Genomic DNA, 16,860 nt, shown 5'->3' with positions numbered 1-16,860 from the left:
AGAATTAGGAAATAAGAACCAATTACGCCTTAAAGGCATAGATTGTAGTCAAGTTGCTCTAGGTTTCTGTTCTCGCGTCATCTCGTCATCTCGTCACTTAAGATGATGAGAAAAGAGAGCTTACGATCCCCATTTTATAGATGACGACACATGTCTGCCACAGAGCTGGCAGGTGATCTGCCCCAAGTCCAGCTGCTTCCAAAGCCTGGGCTTGGAATGGTTCTGATTTGGTTCCTCCTGACGCTTGTCTTTTTCCCCTGCTTAGCCAATTTCCACCCAGGCTCAAACAAGGCTCATGGTGTCAAAGCCCCAGAGCCCAGGGGCGGTTGGGGCTGGAGTCCCTCCCCTCCCCACCCCAACTGCCCTGATGCTGAACGAAAGAACCTTCACCAAATGGATCCACAAGAGCTTCCCTCCCACTCACGGAGCCCCCGCCCACCTGCCATCAGAGGTCAGGGGAAAGAGCCCCTGCCCACCCCTCCCTGTGTTACCCAGAGAAGCAGACTTTCTCAAAACGGGTCTCGGACCCAGAAGTCTGAGCCTGAAACCTTGGATGTGTTTCCAGAAGATCTGACTCAGGATATTTATAACACGACTCCCTTCTGACTGAAGCACAGCCAATGAGGTAGGTTTTGTTTTTACGGGAAAACGAAACTGTAATAGAACTGTTAGGCTTTTGGGCTTGCCAGGCAATAGACATTGTGTGTTGGGGGGGGGGAGGGGGAGGGAGGGGGCGCCAAACTGGATGTAGTCATTCATGTTAGGCGGGGATGTGAGCAGTCAGCTGTGTTGTAGTGCAGACCAGGTGTCACCGAAACCGGCACCTGCTAATGACCCATCTAGAACTGAGAAGCAGCGGTAGCCAGAGGTCTGCCAATGTTACAGGATGCTGGTCCTTGTCCCACAGAGTCCAAGAATGAATCTTGCAGACAACAGGGAGTGAGCAAAGCAACTGAATTTATTGAGAGAAAGCCCAACTCAAGAGTGAGAGGGTTCATGACTGGGTAGCCGCCGAGCATTTTTGTCCCTGACTTTTTTTTTTTTTTAATTTTTTTTAAATGTTTATTTATTTTTGAGACAGAGACAGACAGAGCACGAGCTGGGGAGGGGCAGAGAGAGAGGGAGACACAGAATCCGCAGCAGGCTCCTGGCTCTGAGCTGTCCCGACGGAGCCACCCAGGCGCCCCAGGTTGCAGTATAAATATCACAGGTTGGTCCACCCATCTAACTGCTTTATCTGTTTCAGTAAATACTTTTACAAAGGCTTGGGAAGGTTTTACTTTCCTTCTGGGTACTTAGTTTCATTTTAGCTTAGGGGAGGAAGGTTAAACATTTTTTTAACAGGCACACGTGGGTGGCTCAGTCTGTTGAGCATCCAACTTCCGCTCAGGTCATGATATCGCAGTTCACAGGTTCAAGCCCCGCATGGGGCTCTGTGCTGACAGAGACTTTGGATTCTGTGTCTCCTTATCTCTCTGCCCCCCTCCCCACCTTGCTCACTCTGTCTCTTTCAAAAATAAATAAACATTGAAAAAATTTTTGTAGCGTGTTTTGCAACTTGGCCAATTTCTGACCGAAGCACTACTGTGTAGTTGTGTTTTTTTTGTTGTTTTTTTTTTGTTTTTTTTTTTTAAGCTGAGACAAACAGTAAACATTTCTGGCAGGATTTGATGCAGGCTGACTGGGTCCGGGGACCCAGAGAGGATCCCAAAGGATCAGCCAAGATGGTCCTTGGCATCACACAGGGTAGAAATCAAACACAGGCTGAGCAGAAGCGAGAGCAGAGTTTATTGAATAGGGTAAGTGATAGAGTATAACAGATGGAGTGTCTGGGAGACTCAGAAGGGAAAGGAAAGAGAGAGAGAGGGAGACTCGCCTTTGCTTGGGGTCTAGGGTTTTTCCTGAGGATGTGGTCCAGCGTACATGTCTTCTCAGGCATCCAGGAACTGGTCAAAACAAGGATGAGTGCTCATGTGTCCTCCATAAGTCACTTATGCCCTGGAGCCAGGGGTCCTGGGGTCAAGGTGTCTGGAGTCAGAGGTCTTGGAAAATGTACATCCAAATGACTACCTGGCCCAGTCACTCCTTAGATATTATCCATTGTGCTAGAAGACCCCAAAGAAATCATTAACTCCTTGACCTTTACAGGGAGGACATTCATGATCTGAACCATAAGGCATGTGTAAGATGGGGGTGTAAGTAAAAACCAGTTCTTTCCATGAGATCCCTCTAGTTTCTCTGTCTTATATTGAAAAAAAAAAAAAAAAAACCCTTGGACTCCAGAGGCACTCTCAGAGAAGGTGCAAAAGATACTTTGTGTTCTTTTTCTACAAGGTACTGCAGGCAGAGATCCAAGAGAGCTGACTCTGGTAGGAATTTTCACCTTTAGCCCAATCTGCTGCTCTGATATTTACCAGAATTTGACAAGGTTTTGTTTGTTTGTTTGTTTGTTTTTTTTTCTTAACGTTTACAAGGTTTTGTTGTTGTTGTTTTTTAACATTTATTTATTTTGTTGAGAGACAGAGAACGAGCAGGGGAGGGGCAGAGAGAGAGGGAGACAGAATCCAAAGCAGGTTCCAGGCTCTGAGCTGTCAGGACAGAGCCTGCTGCTGGTCTCAAACCCCTGAGCCGTGAGATCAAGACCTGAACTGAAATCAAGAGTCAGATGTTTAACCAACTGAGCCACCCAGGCGCCCCTAATTTGGGGACTTTTTTTTTTTTTTTTTTTTTAATTTAAGGACTTTTAAGTGCACTTCTTAAATGATCTTATCTAATTGGAACGTTCCTTGTGGTGGCCATTGTAATTTTCCTCAAGGGCTAGCAGCAGTTTGCTAGGACCCTAGCTGAAAAAGGGGTGCAATCCATGTTTCTATCTAGCCACAGTTTGGGGCGCCCAACCTGATGGTTACCAAGACAGTTTCTCAGGACACAAAATAAGCTTAGTAAAGATTTTGCCATTTTGGCAGATCCTTCTAGCTTCCGGGACTACAGTTCTTAGACGTTAAAAAAAAACAGGTGTGCCAGAAAATGGACCACGTGACTCTTTAGAGTTTAAGGATATTTTTGGCTAAGACTTTGGGCTTCCCAGGGCTGAGCAAATCCCTGCAAGGGGTGTGCAGCTGGGTTGAGGATTGTACAGTGTTTTACAGTGTTCCTCGCCGCATGGAAATTTTCTTGAGGCTGGCCGGTGACCTAGTGTCGATTTAACCTGTGCCATGACCCACTTATCCTAACGCAGGAGTCTTTGGGTTTGGGAGTGATCGCTCTAATAGCTCTTAGGTTCTTGACCCGTGCCCACCAATTTTTGTGGCTTTTCGGCTTTGGAGACGCCTGTTAGCAATAGCTTTTGTCTACATAAAATAAGGTGCACGAACGTGTGTGCCTAAGCCCACCAGCGGTAACCAAGAGGTGACGGGCCAAGAGAGGTAGTGCACCCCACCAGCGATTCCATTGTGGACGAAACCAGCAGACCAGGAAGTGGGGACTGCAGACTGGAACTCCGGAAAGGAATCCCAAAGAGCTGGGGAATTGCGACCTGAACCAAGGGCCAGAGACTCAAGTTCCAGAATTGTCTGCCAGCTCTAGCTGACCTGCCAAACCTGGGACTAGAAAGCCAATTAGATGCGGGAGCTCAATGCAAAGAGAACAGAGCTCAGAACTGAAAGGAACTCGGCCCTAATCCCATAGGGAAGCATGGGTTGGTGGTTAACAGCATGATCTCTGAGCCAATGGCCTGGGTTGGAATCCTTGCTCGTTGTGACCTGGGAACAGTTCATTAGTCTTGATGTGCCAGAGTGTGGTGACACAGGGACACTCAGAAAATAGACCTATTATTCCATTTATTGTTTCTAGTGGAATAAGTTCCACGAAAGTATAGATTTTCTTTTTCTCTTGGGTTAGTACTCAGGAGCTCTGTAAGTGGGTTTTGAATGGGCGCATGAATAAGGAGGAGAGAGAGGAAAGCGAGAATCTCAGTGTGAGGTTGAGGAGGAAAGGAAGGGCAGGAAATGAAAGAAATGGCGGAAAAGGGGGGCAGGACATCCTTGATTGTCCTAAGCAAAGAGGCTTTGCCTCTTATGCAACACAAAGAAATGAGGTGGCCAGACCCAGGGCCCGGCCCAGCCCTCTTTAGCTTTGGAACAGCAACCCGAACAGTTTGGCAAAAACTGGTCCAGTCTCACTGAGATCCTGCATAACCACCGTCCTTGGGACAAGCGGGGGAGAGGTTTGCAGAGCTAGCTTGCAGGAAAAGTCTCTGGATGGGTTGGTATTGGCTCTGCCTTCCTGGCGGCATTCATGACATCACGGACATTCCCCATGGGGAGAAACAGGCAAAGTGGTTTCTCTGAATTTCCTGTCACTAGAAGACAACTAGAAAGACAACCTGTGGGACAGGAAAAAGGGGTTCCATGAGACGACATCTGCCATTAAAAGCACCATGAACAAGGATGAGAGCAAGTGACCTACCAAGGGGGAAAAAAACCCAAACCTTTGCACTGTTACTCTCTGCATTGTCAAGCGTTTTTATGAATCAGTTTTTGAAAGGAACTATTTATTTTCTTTCTTCCTTATTCTTTTTTTAAGTTGGCTCCATGACCAGCAGGGAGTCTGACATGAGGCTTGAACTCATGACCCTAAGATCAAGACCCAAGCTGAGATCAAGAGTCGGACACTTAACTGATGGAGGCACCCAGGTGCCCTTGAAAAGAACTTTCTCCAAAAAGAAACCCGAAGACAAGAAGAGGTAGTCTCCAAGGAGAGAATTACATATGGCCAATAAATATATGAAAAGATGTGCAATCTCACTAATAGTAAAATTGCTTTTTAAAGCAGATAACTGTGTGTGTGTGCGTGTGTGTGTGTGTGTGTGTGTGTGTTGCATCTATTATTGGTTTATTAGTCAAGGTTTAACTACAGTAGCAGAAGTCACTCCAGCTCACTTAAGCACAATGGGTTTTAACACAGGGAATTAGGTGCCTTCAAATAGTTTCAAGACTGGAGGAGGAGGTTCAAGGTTGAAATTCCATCCTCAGAATGACACTGAAGACCTGGACCACCAACGGTGCAGCAACCACTACCAGCATCAAGAAACAGACATCAAGGGGTGTCTGGGTGGCTCAGTCGGTTAAGCATCCAACTCTTGATTTGGGCTCAGGTCTTAAGCATCCTGCTGTTTCTGGAAACCAAGGTCCCACTACTGTGATTGGCAGCTAATGCCCTGTCCCCCTCCCACTTTCCAGTTCTGGCACAGGGGGGACTATGTGGCACCATCCAGGTTATGCACAGAACTGGTGCTACACGGGAGTCTGGGGAACATGGACGTTAGCTCTCCGTCGTGGAGAACTTAGAACAGGGAATGAAAGAGAGATGATTGAGAACCTCTTCAATATCTGCGGCAGGTAGTAATTAACTGAAAACACGCAGTGTTTGCCTGGGCAAAGAGAGGCGAACCCTCTCCTGCTGGGCTGGGTGGTGTGTATTCTGAGGCATACTTTCCGGCTAGCAACACGAGACAGATAATAAAAGCTTCCATTCCATTTGACTCAGAAATTTTGCTTCTTGGAACTCACTTTAAGAAAAGAGTCAGACACACGCACAAAAATATCAGCCCGCGGATGGTCATCATGGTGTTACTGACGACAGCAAGCCAATTGTTTGAAACAATAGGGAATATGGAGTAAAAATTTCGTGCCTCCACAAAATAGAATTCTGTGCCACCACTGATGATAGAGGCAAAGGCAGGTTTGCCATGGAGTGAAAAAAGAAATCTGAGCTCGGGGACCCTTGCCTGTGCTGGCTCCTTCTAAGACCCCGAGAGCGATTCTGGTCATGTGCTCACATCACTAGTCTCACTATTTGCAAAAGTATGATATTCTAAAAGTAATTGGCTAAGACAGTTGTCTCTTTCCAATCGGACTTCCCTCAGCCCTACTCCCCTGGTTTTGGATGACATTGTAATTATAATTTTTTTAAAAGAGCTCTCCCTCCCCAATTATGTAAGCTTCAGGCCTCTAAAACCTGGATCATTATGATAAGCCTGCCCTTTAATCTCCATCACCAGTTTTACCCATCTCCCATCCCCCCACCGTCTGGTAACCATGAGTTTGTTCTCTGTAGTTAAAAGTCTGTTTCTTGGTTTGCCTCTCACGGTCTTGTTTGTTTTGCTTATTTATTCCTTAAAGTTCACGTATGTGTGAAATCAGATGGTGTTTGTCTTCCTCCGACGGATTTATTTTACTTAGCATAATACCCTCCAGATCCACCCATATTGCTGCAAATGGCAAGATTTCAGTCTTTTTCATGGCTGAGTAATATTCCATTGTGTACATATACCACATCGTCTTCGTCCATTCGTCTGTTGGACATTTAGGTTGCTTCTAAATTTTGGCTAATGTAAATAATGCTGCAATAAATATACGGCTGTGTGTATCTCTTTGGATTCATGTGTTTGTATTTTTTGGGTAAACAGTAGTGTAATTACTGCATCCTAAGGTAGTTCTATTTTTAACTTTTTTTTTTTTTTTTTCAACGTTTTTTATTTATTTTTGGGACAGAGAGAGACAGAGCATGAATGGGGGAGGGGCAGAGAGAGAGGGAGACACAGAATCGGAAACAGGCTCCAGGCTCTGAGCCATCAGCCCAGAGCCTGACGCGGGGCTCGAACTCACGGACCGCGAGATCGTGACCTGGCTGAAGTCGGACGCTTAACCGACTGCGCCACCCAGGCGCCCCTATTTTTAACTTTTTGAGGCAACTCCATACTGTTGTCCACTGTGGTTGCATCAGTTTGCATTCCCACCAATAGCGCGTGAGGGTTCCTTTTTCGCCACATCCTCACCCACACCCGTTGTTCATTGTGTTTTTGAGTTTAGCCATTCTAACAGGTGTGAGGTGATAGCTCATTCTAGTGATCTGTATTTTCCCGATGATGAGTGATACTGAGCATCTTTTCATGTGTTTGTTGGCCCTCTGGACGTCTTCCTTGGAGAAATGTCTGTTCACGTCTTCTGCCCGTGTTTTTAATTGGATTATTTGTTTTTTGGGTGTTGAGTTGTATCAGTTCTTCTTTTTGAGTTTTTTTTTTTTTTTTTAAGTTTATATATTTTTTGAGAGAGAGAGCAGGGGAGGGGCAGAGAGAGAGGGAGATCGAGAATCTGAAGCAGGCTCTGTGCTGACAGCAGAGAGCCTTACGCAGGGCTTGAACTCATGAACCACCAGATCATGACCTGAACCAAAGTTGGAAGCTTAAAAGAATGAGCCACCCGGTGCCCTGAGTTGTATCAGTTCTTCCTATATTTTGGATACTAACCCTTTATTGGATATGTCATTTGGAAATATATTCTCCCAGTCAGCAGGTTGCCTTTTAGTTTTGTGTCCTTTGCTGTACAGAAGCTTTTTATTTTGATGTAGTCCCGCCAGTTTATTTTTGCTTGTATTTCCCTGGCCCTGGGAGACATTTCTAGAAAGATACTACTACTGCCTATGTCAGAGAAATTACTGCCTGTGCACTCTTCTAGGATTTTTATGGGTTCAAGTTTCACATTTAGGTCTTTAATCTATTTTGAGTTTATTTTTGTGTACGGTGTAAGAAAGTGGTCCAGTTTTCATTCCTCTACATGTTGCTGTCCAGTTTTCCCAACTGGACAGCGCTCTCTTTGTTGAATTAGACTGTCTTTTTCCCATTGGATATTCTTTCCTCCTATGTTGAAGATTAATTGACCATATAATTGTGTGTTTATTTCTGGGTTTTCTCATCTGTTCCATTGACCTATGTGTCTATTCTGGGGCCAGTACCATATTGTTTTGATTACTACAGTTTTGTCATATAACTTGAAGTCTGGAATTATGATACCTTCAGTCTTGTTTTTCTCTTCCGAGATGGCTTTGGCTACTTGGGGTCTTTTGTGGTTCCATAAAAATTTTAGGATTACTTGTCCTAGTTCTGTAAAGAATGCTGTTGGTATTTTGATAGGGATTGCATTAAGTCTGTAGATTGCTTTGGGTAGTACAGACATTTTAACAATATTCACTCTTTCCAATCCATGAGCATGGGATGTCTTTCCATTTCTTTGTGTTGTCTTTGATTTCTTCCATCAATGTTTATAGTTCTCAGAGCACAGGTCTTTCACCTTTTTGGTTAAGTTTATTCCTAGGTATTTTATTATTTTTGGTGCAAAGTATAAATGAAATTATTTTCTTAATTTCTTTTTCTACCACTTCATTATTACCATGTAGAAATGTAACAGATTTCTGTATATTAATTTTGTATTCTGCAACTTTAGTGAATTCATTGATCAGTTCTGGTAGTTTTTTGGTGGTGTCTTTAGGGTTTTCCATAGACAGCATCATGTCATCTGCAAATACTAAAGTTTTACTTCTTCCCTACCAATTTGGATGCCTAGGACTTCGAGTACTATGCTGAATAAAAGCGGTACCCTAGATTTGTCTCATTTTCCATGACTGTGTTGAAGAAGCCAGTCGTCTTATAGAATATTCCACAATCTAGATCTGCCTGACTGTGTCCTCGTGATTAGATTCAGGTTAAACAGTTTTTGGTAAGAATACAATGTGAGCAATGTAGTTTTTTCAAAAACTTTTTAATTTTGAAGTAATTGTAGAATTACAGGGAGTTGCAAAGCTCGTACCCAGAGGTTCTACGCCCCCTTCACCCAATTTCCTCCGGTGACTACATCACCTGTAGTGCTAATCCAAGATCAAAACTAGGAGATTTGCATTGGTAGAGGTGTGTGTAGAGTTCCGTCATTTTATTACACGTGTAACCACAATTTCAATCAAGACACAGAACTATCCCATCACCGCAAAGATTTCCCTTGTGCTACTCCTTTTGAGTCACACTCGCCCTCTAACCATGTCCTCCTTCCTAATCTCTGGGAACTGCTAATCTGTTCTCCATCCTATAATTTTGTCTTTTCAAGACTGTTATATGCCCTTTATTTAATTTTTTGAAGTTTATTTATTTATTTTGAGAGAGAGAGAGAGAGAGGGAGAGCAAGGGAGGGGCAGAGAGAGAGGGAGAGGGAATCCTAAGCAGGCTCTGGACTGTCAGCACAGAGCCCCATGTGGGGCTCGAACTCACGAACCGTGAGTTCATGACCTGAGCTGAAACCAAGAGAGTCAGACGCTTAACCGACGGAGCCACCCAGGCACCCCTGCGATATGCCCTTTAGACGTGGGCTTTTTTTCACTTGACATGATGCCCTTTAGATACATCCAAGTTGTGTGTACCCACTAGTTCATTCCTTTCTAATGTTGAATAGATGTACCATAGGTTCCCCCTCCCCCAGCTTTATTGAGATATAATTGACACACAACATTGTGTAAGTTTAAGGTGTACAACCTAACGGCTTAATATATGTAGATATCACAAAATGATTACCACATACCACACTTTAACCATTCACCTATCTTAGGACATTTTGGTTGTTTCTAGTTTTTGTAACAAAGCTGCTATGAACTATGAACAGATACTATCTGATGAGGTCAGTACTCATTGTCACTTTTGGTGCTAGGTTCAATGACAATGGATAGGGGGAACCTGTCTTCAAGCTAAGGTCAACTGTTTTCTCATTCATTTATCCACAAACAGCTATGACCCCCTAAGTCAGCCAGACACGGACTAGATATTTTAGGGGACACCAAGACAAAGCTGAGGGGAATTCCTTGGGGGAACTTGTAATCTAAGAGAAGTTAGACAAGAAGGTAAATCTCCCAATCAAATACAGAGCTGAAAGTACTATGCTTTATACAGAACACTCGGGGAATCCAAAAGAAGGAGATGCTTGTTGAACTAAATTATTGTTAAGTCTGAATTATACTTCACTCAACCTTGGCCACAAGTTTTAAGCAATGTTCTGCAAAGACATTCTCTCTCCCAGCCTCTTCAATTTCGATCCTTTTGTACTTTGAAGCAGGCTTTGAGCTAAGTGTCATGAAACTGATGTTAAGACAATTTCCTTGCTAGGTCTAACACTCTCCAAGGAACCAAGCAAGGAAACTCTGCACTTACCATTTTCTTCTCAGTATTTGTGCCTTCACTAAAACGGACTCAGACAGAATGCCATTTTAATGTCTCATCCATAATAATCAGGGGGAACAACACCCTGTTGTCTTGTGAAAAAAAGAAGACACAAAAATGCCATCTAACATGATGTCAAAATTTCCACCTCACGTGCAAATTTATAACTTCTCTCTTTTCCCCGGCTTAGGTCTGATCCAGGCTCTGAAACAAAGAGCTGGGGAGAGGGGAAGTAATCTGCTCCTCACCTCTCTTTCTTTTACTTCCTCCCCATGCAGCTGCTTTTGGGGACTTCAGGGTCAACTGAGCAAAGCTGCAAGGAATAAAGGGGCAAAAGACTCCCTTAACTTAGCTGGTGCTTGCAAATCTGTCTTGGCTGTCCCACAGAGTTGTCTCCTCCACCATGGAAGACGCCCAAACAAAAACTACCCTTTTCTCTCCTGGAATGCTCTGATGGTTAATTTCCTGCCTCCACTGGGATGGGCCATTGTGCCTGGATATTTCGTCAGACATTATTCTAGATGTTTCTGTGAAGGTGTCTTTTTGGATTACATTAGCATTTAAATCTGTGGATTTTGAGGAACACAGATTACCTTCCACAGTGATGGTGGGCCCCATCTAACCAGTTGAAGGCTTTAATAAAACAAAGACTGCATCCCCTCAGTAAGAAAGGATTCTGCCCATTGGCTGCCTTTGGACTCTTTGGCTGGCCTACCTTATCTGAGTTTGAATATGTCAAACCTCCACAATCACTGTGAGCCACTCTCTTAAAATAAATTTCTCTCTGTATATACATATCCTGTTGCCTCTATTTCTCTGGAGAACCCTAATACAGATGCTTTTGTCAGTTTTTCAGAGGCCTCCACTGAGAATCTCCACTATGCCCCATTTTGACTCCTCGACAGGTCCCCCAACTCCCACCACAGGGGCTCTATTTCTAGCCTGTTTCTGTTGAGGACCCTTTTCCCACCACACAGCCCTGTTAGGCAAGGTTCTCTCAGGACAATGCTGCAATACTCCAACATGTGTAACTAGCTCAGAGGGGACAGGACCCTTTGTCCTGCCATGTAGTAGGGACATGCACCCTTCCTCGTCACAGTGTCATCTAGACAGCTTCAGTCTCTAGGCATCAGACTGCTTCAGACACCACTTGGGCACAGGCTTTATGCCATCCAGCCTCTTGGGGACCCTGGCAATGTTCCTCAAGAAATGAGTTAAGTTCTGTCCCATGGTGGTTCCAAGATGGGGTGGGGAGGCTCACTTGACCTAAACTTTATGAATTCCTTTAGGACTTTCCAAGATCACCAGACAGGGACACCATATGGGAAATGTTTCCCAGGTGATGTGGTGATGCCCACATTGAAAGGAACATCATCTACCGTGAAGCCGATTTCTCTGCATATAACAAAGGAGTCAATCTAGCTTGGTGATTAAAGCATGAGCTTTGGAGTCAGGGCAACGTAGCCTAACCATCAGTGAGCAACGGGCGAGGCATGAAAAAACTTGACAAAACAGCCCCTCCGATACAGGCTGGTTGGGGCTGCAAATTAGATGCTAAAACGTTTGCAAAAGGCTCCAGGCACGACTAGGTACTTCATTCGTGGACAGCCACTGCACTGAAGCTAGACCAAGAATACAAGAGGGGCGCCTGGGTGGCTCAGTCGGTTGAGTGTCCGACTTCGGCTCAGGTCATGATCTCGCAGTTCGGGAGTTCGAGTCCCGCGTCTGGCTCTATGCCGACAGGTCAGAGCCTGGAGCCTGCTTCGGATTCTGTGTCTCCCTCTCTCTCTGACCCGCCCCCGTTCATGCTCTGTCTCTCTCTGTCTCAAAAATAAATAAACGTTAAAAAGTAAATAAACGTTAAAAAGTATTTAAAAAAAAATACAAGAAAACTTGCGCTCCGGCGCAGGGGCCGACACTGAGCCGTTGGACGCTGAATGGCAGAGGCGCTTACCCAGCGAGCGAGACGCAATCGCACGTCTGGGAGCGCCAGGCGCTCCCCGCCCCCGCCCCCGCCCCCGCCCTGCAGAAGTCCGCGATGCAGCCATAGCGAATCACGTAGCGGCGCCTAGCTGGGGGCGGGACTTCCTGCCGCAGGGCGCATGTCCGTGAGTGCAGGCCCCGCCCCGGAACTGCGGACGACGCTGCAGCTGCGGGAGAGCGGTGGAGGTGTGCGAGGCGGTCGGCCCGCGTGTGTGAAGGAGCCGCGGAGGCTTCTCCAGGCGGTCAGTACCGGGACTGGGGTCGGCCCGGGGCTTCCGCTGCGGGTCTGTCTAAGCCGCTGGGTTCTCGGGCCCCGAGAGGGCGGCCGTCGGCCCCGCGCCGGGGGGCCCCTGCAGTGGGCCTCCTGGCTCGGTGGTGGCCTCGGTTTGTCCGCTTCGTGCGCTTGTCTTGCCTGAGGCGGGGCGAGCAGCTCGCCCCTCTGGGCCTGAGCACCCCCACCGCCGTCGTCGTGGAAGCCGGTGGTTTGCGGTTGTGGCGTCGCAGGTGCGGTGGGGGAAGCTTCCTTGCGTGCTGACGTGCTGAGCGCTCAGCCGCCATGGCCAGCGGGTGCTGACGTGCGCCACCTGGTAATGGTGTACCGATCCCCTGAGACAGACCCCTTCGTCATCCCCATTTTACAGGCGAGGACACTGAGGCTCACAGGGAGTGAGACGTCCGCCACAGACCCAAATTTGAACTACGCTTCACCTTTATCCTTCCTTCCAAGATCTGTCCTTTTTCCTGGCCTTTCTGGAAAGGGAGGAGATGGATCGAGTTCCACTCAAGCGGCCTCCGTTGAAATGTATGTTAAGTGACTTAAAATGTAATGCCAAAGCTGGATGGGCAAAGGCCAGAATGGTGGAATAGGCGTTTTGCCTTCTTGGAGCGAGGCGTGAGGAGGAGGAAAGGTCTGTGCCCGGATCATAAAGCCGGCCTCCTCTCCCCTCCCTCCAAGCCTCCTCATTCTTAATTCGGCCTTCAAAATGGCTTGGCTGTGGAAGGCTTTTTTCTCCAGGCTCTACGTAATTTTCTTTATTTGCGTAAAACGTTTTTGTGACTTAGATATTAGCAGGCGCCTCTCCCTTTTTAAAAGATGAGAACACTGACGTTCCGAGAGGACTAAGCGGAAGTGTCCATGGCACAGAGGCAGTTAAGTATTGGATCTGGAATCCAAACCAGATGCAGCGTGTGCCTGCCCATCTCCTGTGTCCCCTCTGTTCCAGGCCCCGCTGCCTGATCTGTCGCTATGTTTCTTCTCTAACTTGATCTTCTCTCTGTCTGTGTCCTCACTTCTTTGCAGGGCCTGATACGCTCAGAAAATATTTGTTGCCTCAGAACCCTGTGCTTCTCAGTTGCCAACTTAATGGAACATTTCCTTCCTTTTCTTTTCAGTAACCATGAAGTTGAAGGAGACAAAATCAAGGCCAAAGCCGCCAAGCTATGGCAAATTTCAGACGAAGGGAATCAAAGTTGTGGGGAAATGGAAGCAGGTGAAGATTGACCCGAATATGTTTGCAGATGGACAGATGGATGACTTGGTGTGCTTTGAGGAACTGACCGATTACCAGTTGGTCTCCCCTGCCAAGAACTCCTCCAGTCTTTTCTCAAAGGAGGGGCCCAAGAAGAGAAAGGCGCAAGCTGTTTCAGGAGACGAGGAAGGAGAGTCTAGCTCCTCAAAGAAAAAGATGAAGTTGAAGAAGAATAAAGACATGGAGACTAGAGGGACCGGTGCCGAGAAAGAGTCTGAGGTCAGAGACGCTGCGCCAGAGCCCCAGGGACATGGCACGGTTTGTCCTGATCCAGAGGTAGAGGAGATGGTATCAGAAAGCTCAGCCCAGACTGTTCCAAAAAAGAAGAAAAAGAAGGGGAAAAAAAAGCCGGAGTCTTCCCAGAGTACTATTCCAAAGGTGCCCAAAAAGGCAAAGACATGGGTGCCTGAAATGCATGACCAGAAGGCAGATGTAACAGCCTGGAAAGATCTTTTTGTACCCAAGCCGGTTCTCCGAGCGCTCAGCTTCCTAGGCTTCTCTGCACCTACACCAATCCAAGCTCTGACCTTGGCACCTGCCATCCGTGACAAACTGGACATCCTTGGGGCTGCTGAGACAGGTAGGGGCATCCTTAGCCGGCCAGGGCAAGATTGCTTCTGGGTTGAACTTGCGGCTGCTAACAGGTTGGATGGAGGTGGGAGAGGGGAATTTGGGGATATAACCACAGAAGCAGTGTTGGATGAAGGTGTTTCAAAGTTAGCCAGCTTTGGGCTGAAATCTGCCACTTTTAAAAAAAATTTTTTTTAAGTGTTTGTTTATTTTTGAGAGAGAGAGGGAGAGGGAGAGAGACAGAGCAGGAGCAGGGGATGGGCAGACAGAGGGGGAGACACAATCTGAAACAGGCTCCAGGCTCTGAGCTGTCAGCACAGAGCCCGACGCGGGGCTCAAATTCATGGACCTCGAGATCATGACCTGAGCTGAAGTCGGACGCCTAACCGACTGAGCCCCCCCAGGGACCCCTGAAATCTGCCACTTTGTAATTGGTACCTTGGACAGGTCACTTTATCTCTCTGACCCCTATAGCTCCCAGCAGTACCTACTTTTTTTGCTTTGTGGGTTAAATGTAAAGTTACAGTAACTTACACAGTGTATTGTAAGCGATCTGCACATGGTAGTTTCCCGTTCTTGAGCATTTCTAAACGGCCCAGAGGGGTAAAGTAGGGCTAAGTTCAGCCCTCCCGAGAGGTAGGTCTTCATTAGCGTGAGGAATAGGGGTCTGATTCACAGGAGTTGTCCCAAGGTACGAGGGCTGCTTTGGGAGTTGGTGAGTTCATGTCCTTGGAGAGATTTGAGTGTGTGGTAGATAACCATTAGGTGGATTTTGTAGGTAGGTGTTGGCATGAGGTACTGTTGGGTCTAGGCACTGTTGAAAGTTCCCTCATTCCCTGGGCCATCTAAGGCTTTGTGAAGCAATGGCAGGTTGACTTGCCCTCCATAGATGAAACTACCGACCGGAGGGCAGAGCTTGTACTACCTGGAGCTAAGTCCGGCTAGACCGGAGGTAACCAGAAGAAACGTACATGTTACGTGAGCCATGTCTGTAATTTTAAATTTCCTAGGAGCCATGTTTTGAAAAGGTAAAAAGAAACCGGTAAAAATTAATTTTAAAATATATTTCAGTTAATGTAATTCATTGTAAAATTATGAGATGTTTTATATTCTTATTTCTTTTTTTTTTTTTTTTTTTAACATTTATTTGTTTTTGAGACAGAGAGAGACAGAGCATGAACAGGGGAGGGGCAGAGAGAGAGGGAGACACAGAATCCGAAGCAGGCTCCAGGCTCTGAGCTGTCAGCACAGAGCCCGACGTGGGGCTCGAACTCACGGACCGTGAGATCATGACCTGAGCCGAAGTCGGACGCTTAACCGACCGAGCCACCCAGGCGCCCCTATATTCTTATTTCTATAGTAAGTTTTCAAAATCTGACATTTTGAGCTTGCAGCTCAAATGTAGAGTAATCACGTTTTGGGGTGCCTGGGTGGCTCAGTTGGTTAAGGTCTGACACTTGGTTTTGGCTCAGGTCATGATCTTGCTGTTCATGAGTTCAGGCCCCACATCGGGCTCTGCACTGACAGTGTGGAGCCTGCTTGGGATTGTCTCTCCCTTTCTCTCTCTACCCTTCCTCTGCTCATGCTCTGTCTCTCAAAATAAATCAATAAACTTAAAAAAAAAAAGTAAAACTCTTACAAAGTAACCGTATTTTAAGTGCTCGATAGCCATACATGGCTAGTGGCTATTCTTTTGCATAGGACTAGACCATCTGGACACTCTGTGCCTTGGATTTCTGGAAAGAGTGGTCAGGGTACTAAGGGTGAGGTCCTGTATAAGAGTCACATGGATGGGAGAGTAAGGAAGCCTCGGGGGAATGGAACTAATAATAATAATTTAGAACATTTTCTTAGATAAAATGTATCAGGCACTGTGTTAAGTACGTTACATTGATGAATTCAGTTCTTACGACCACCCTGAGATAGGCTGCATTATTCTCGTCTTACTGGTGAGGAGACTCAGCCTCACAGAGGACCGTGTCCCTAAAACTGCACAGCTGAAAAGTGGTAGTGCCTGGATTCTAGATGAGGTCTGTGTGCTCTTGAGCATTCCGCTCTACTGCTTTGGTATGTGCGGAGGCCTGGAAGTGGGTTTCCGGAAGCAGAGGCAAGGTTGTGCGACACACTGTTGCCAGACCCTGACATTTGGATTCGTACCTCAGCTCCTATCAGGTTATCTCTGTGGCATGCTGGGATTCTGCAGGCCTAAGATTCACAAAGACTTACGGGGCCGTGAACAAGCTGCTCCCCGCACGGATAATGAATGTTTCCATCACCCCCACAAGATGCTTTGGGCCCTTTTTGTAATCTCTCTTTTCCTGGGTCCTGCTCCTTGTTCATTCCCAGACAACTTCTGATACGCTTTCTAGCACTGGAGATTAGTTTGTGTTTTCAAGACTTGTATATAATGGAGTCGTACAATATGGACTTTTGGGGGAGGTGGGTGTTTTGGCTCTTGCAGCATAGTTTGAGATTCAACCATGTTATTACAAGTACCAATAGTTCATTCCTTTTTATTGATGAGTAGTATTCCAGTACATGGATAAAGCACAGTTTGGTTATCCATTGATGGGTATTTTTGTTCTTTGTAGTTTTTGGCTGTTACAAATAAAACTATTGTAGGGGCGCCCGGGTGGCTTAATCGGTTATGTATCCGACTCTTGATTTTGGCTTAGGTCATGATCTCACAGTTTGTGCGTTTGAACCTTGCATTGGGCTCTCTGCTGTCAGCACAGAGCCCAC

At 46.3% G+C, this 16,860-nt stretch overlaps 1 protein-coding gene across 3 annotated transcripts in view; it reads left to right on the top strand.

Annotated features, from left to right (window-relative positions):
* The first annotated feature begins 521 nt into the window (after positions 1 to 521).
* DDX24 (DEAD-box helicase 24) overlaps positions 522 to 16,860 on the top strand; it is a 32,265-nt gene continuing 15,926 nt past the window's right edge. Inside the window, exons 1-2 of one of the 3 annotated variants that reach the window (XM_078447885.2) lie at positions 522 to 625; positions 13,412 to 14,128. In XM_078447885.2, coding sequence (XP_078304011.2) covers positions 13,417 to 14,128 — 712 coding nt within the window. In that variant the 5' untranslated portion in view covers positions 522 to 625; positions 13,412 to 13,416. Of the gene's footprint in view, positions 626 to 12,146; positions 12,262 to 12,743; positions 12,822 to 13,411; positions 14,129 to 16,860 lie in introns of those variants that run through there. The other 2 variants (XM_060620648.3, XM_081795987.1) reach the window with 2 other exon arrangements.

Source organism: Panthera onca, chromosome B3 (genome assembly GCF_046562875.1).
Source record: "Panthera onca isolate mPanOnc1 chromosome B3, mPanOnc1 haplotype 2, whole genome shotgun sequence".
NCBI lineage: Eukaryota > Metazoa > Chordata > Mammalia > Carnivora > Felidae > Panthera > Panthera onca.
Note: the sequence above shows the minus strand (reverse complement) of the source record. Positions and strands in the feature narration are given on the sequence as shown.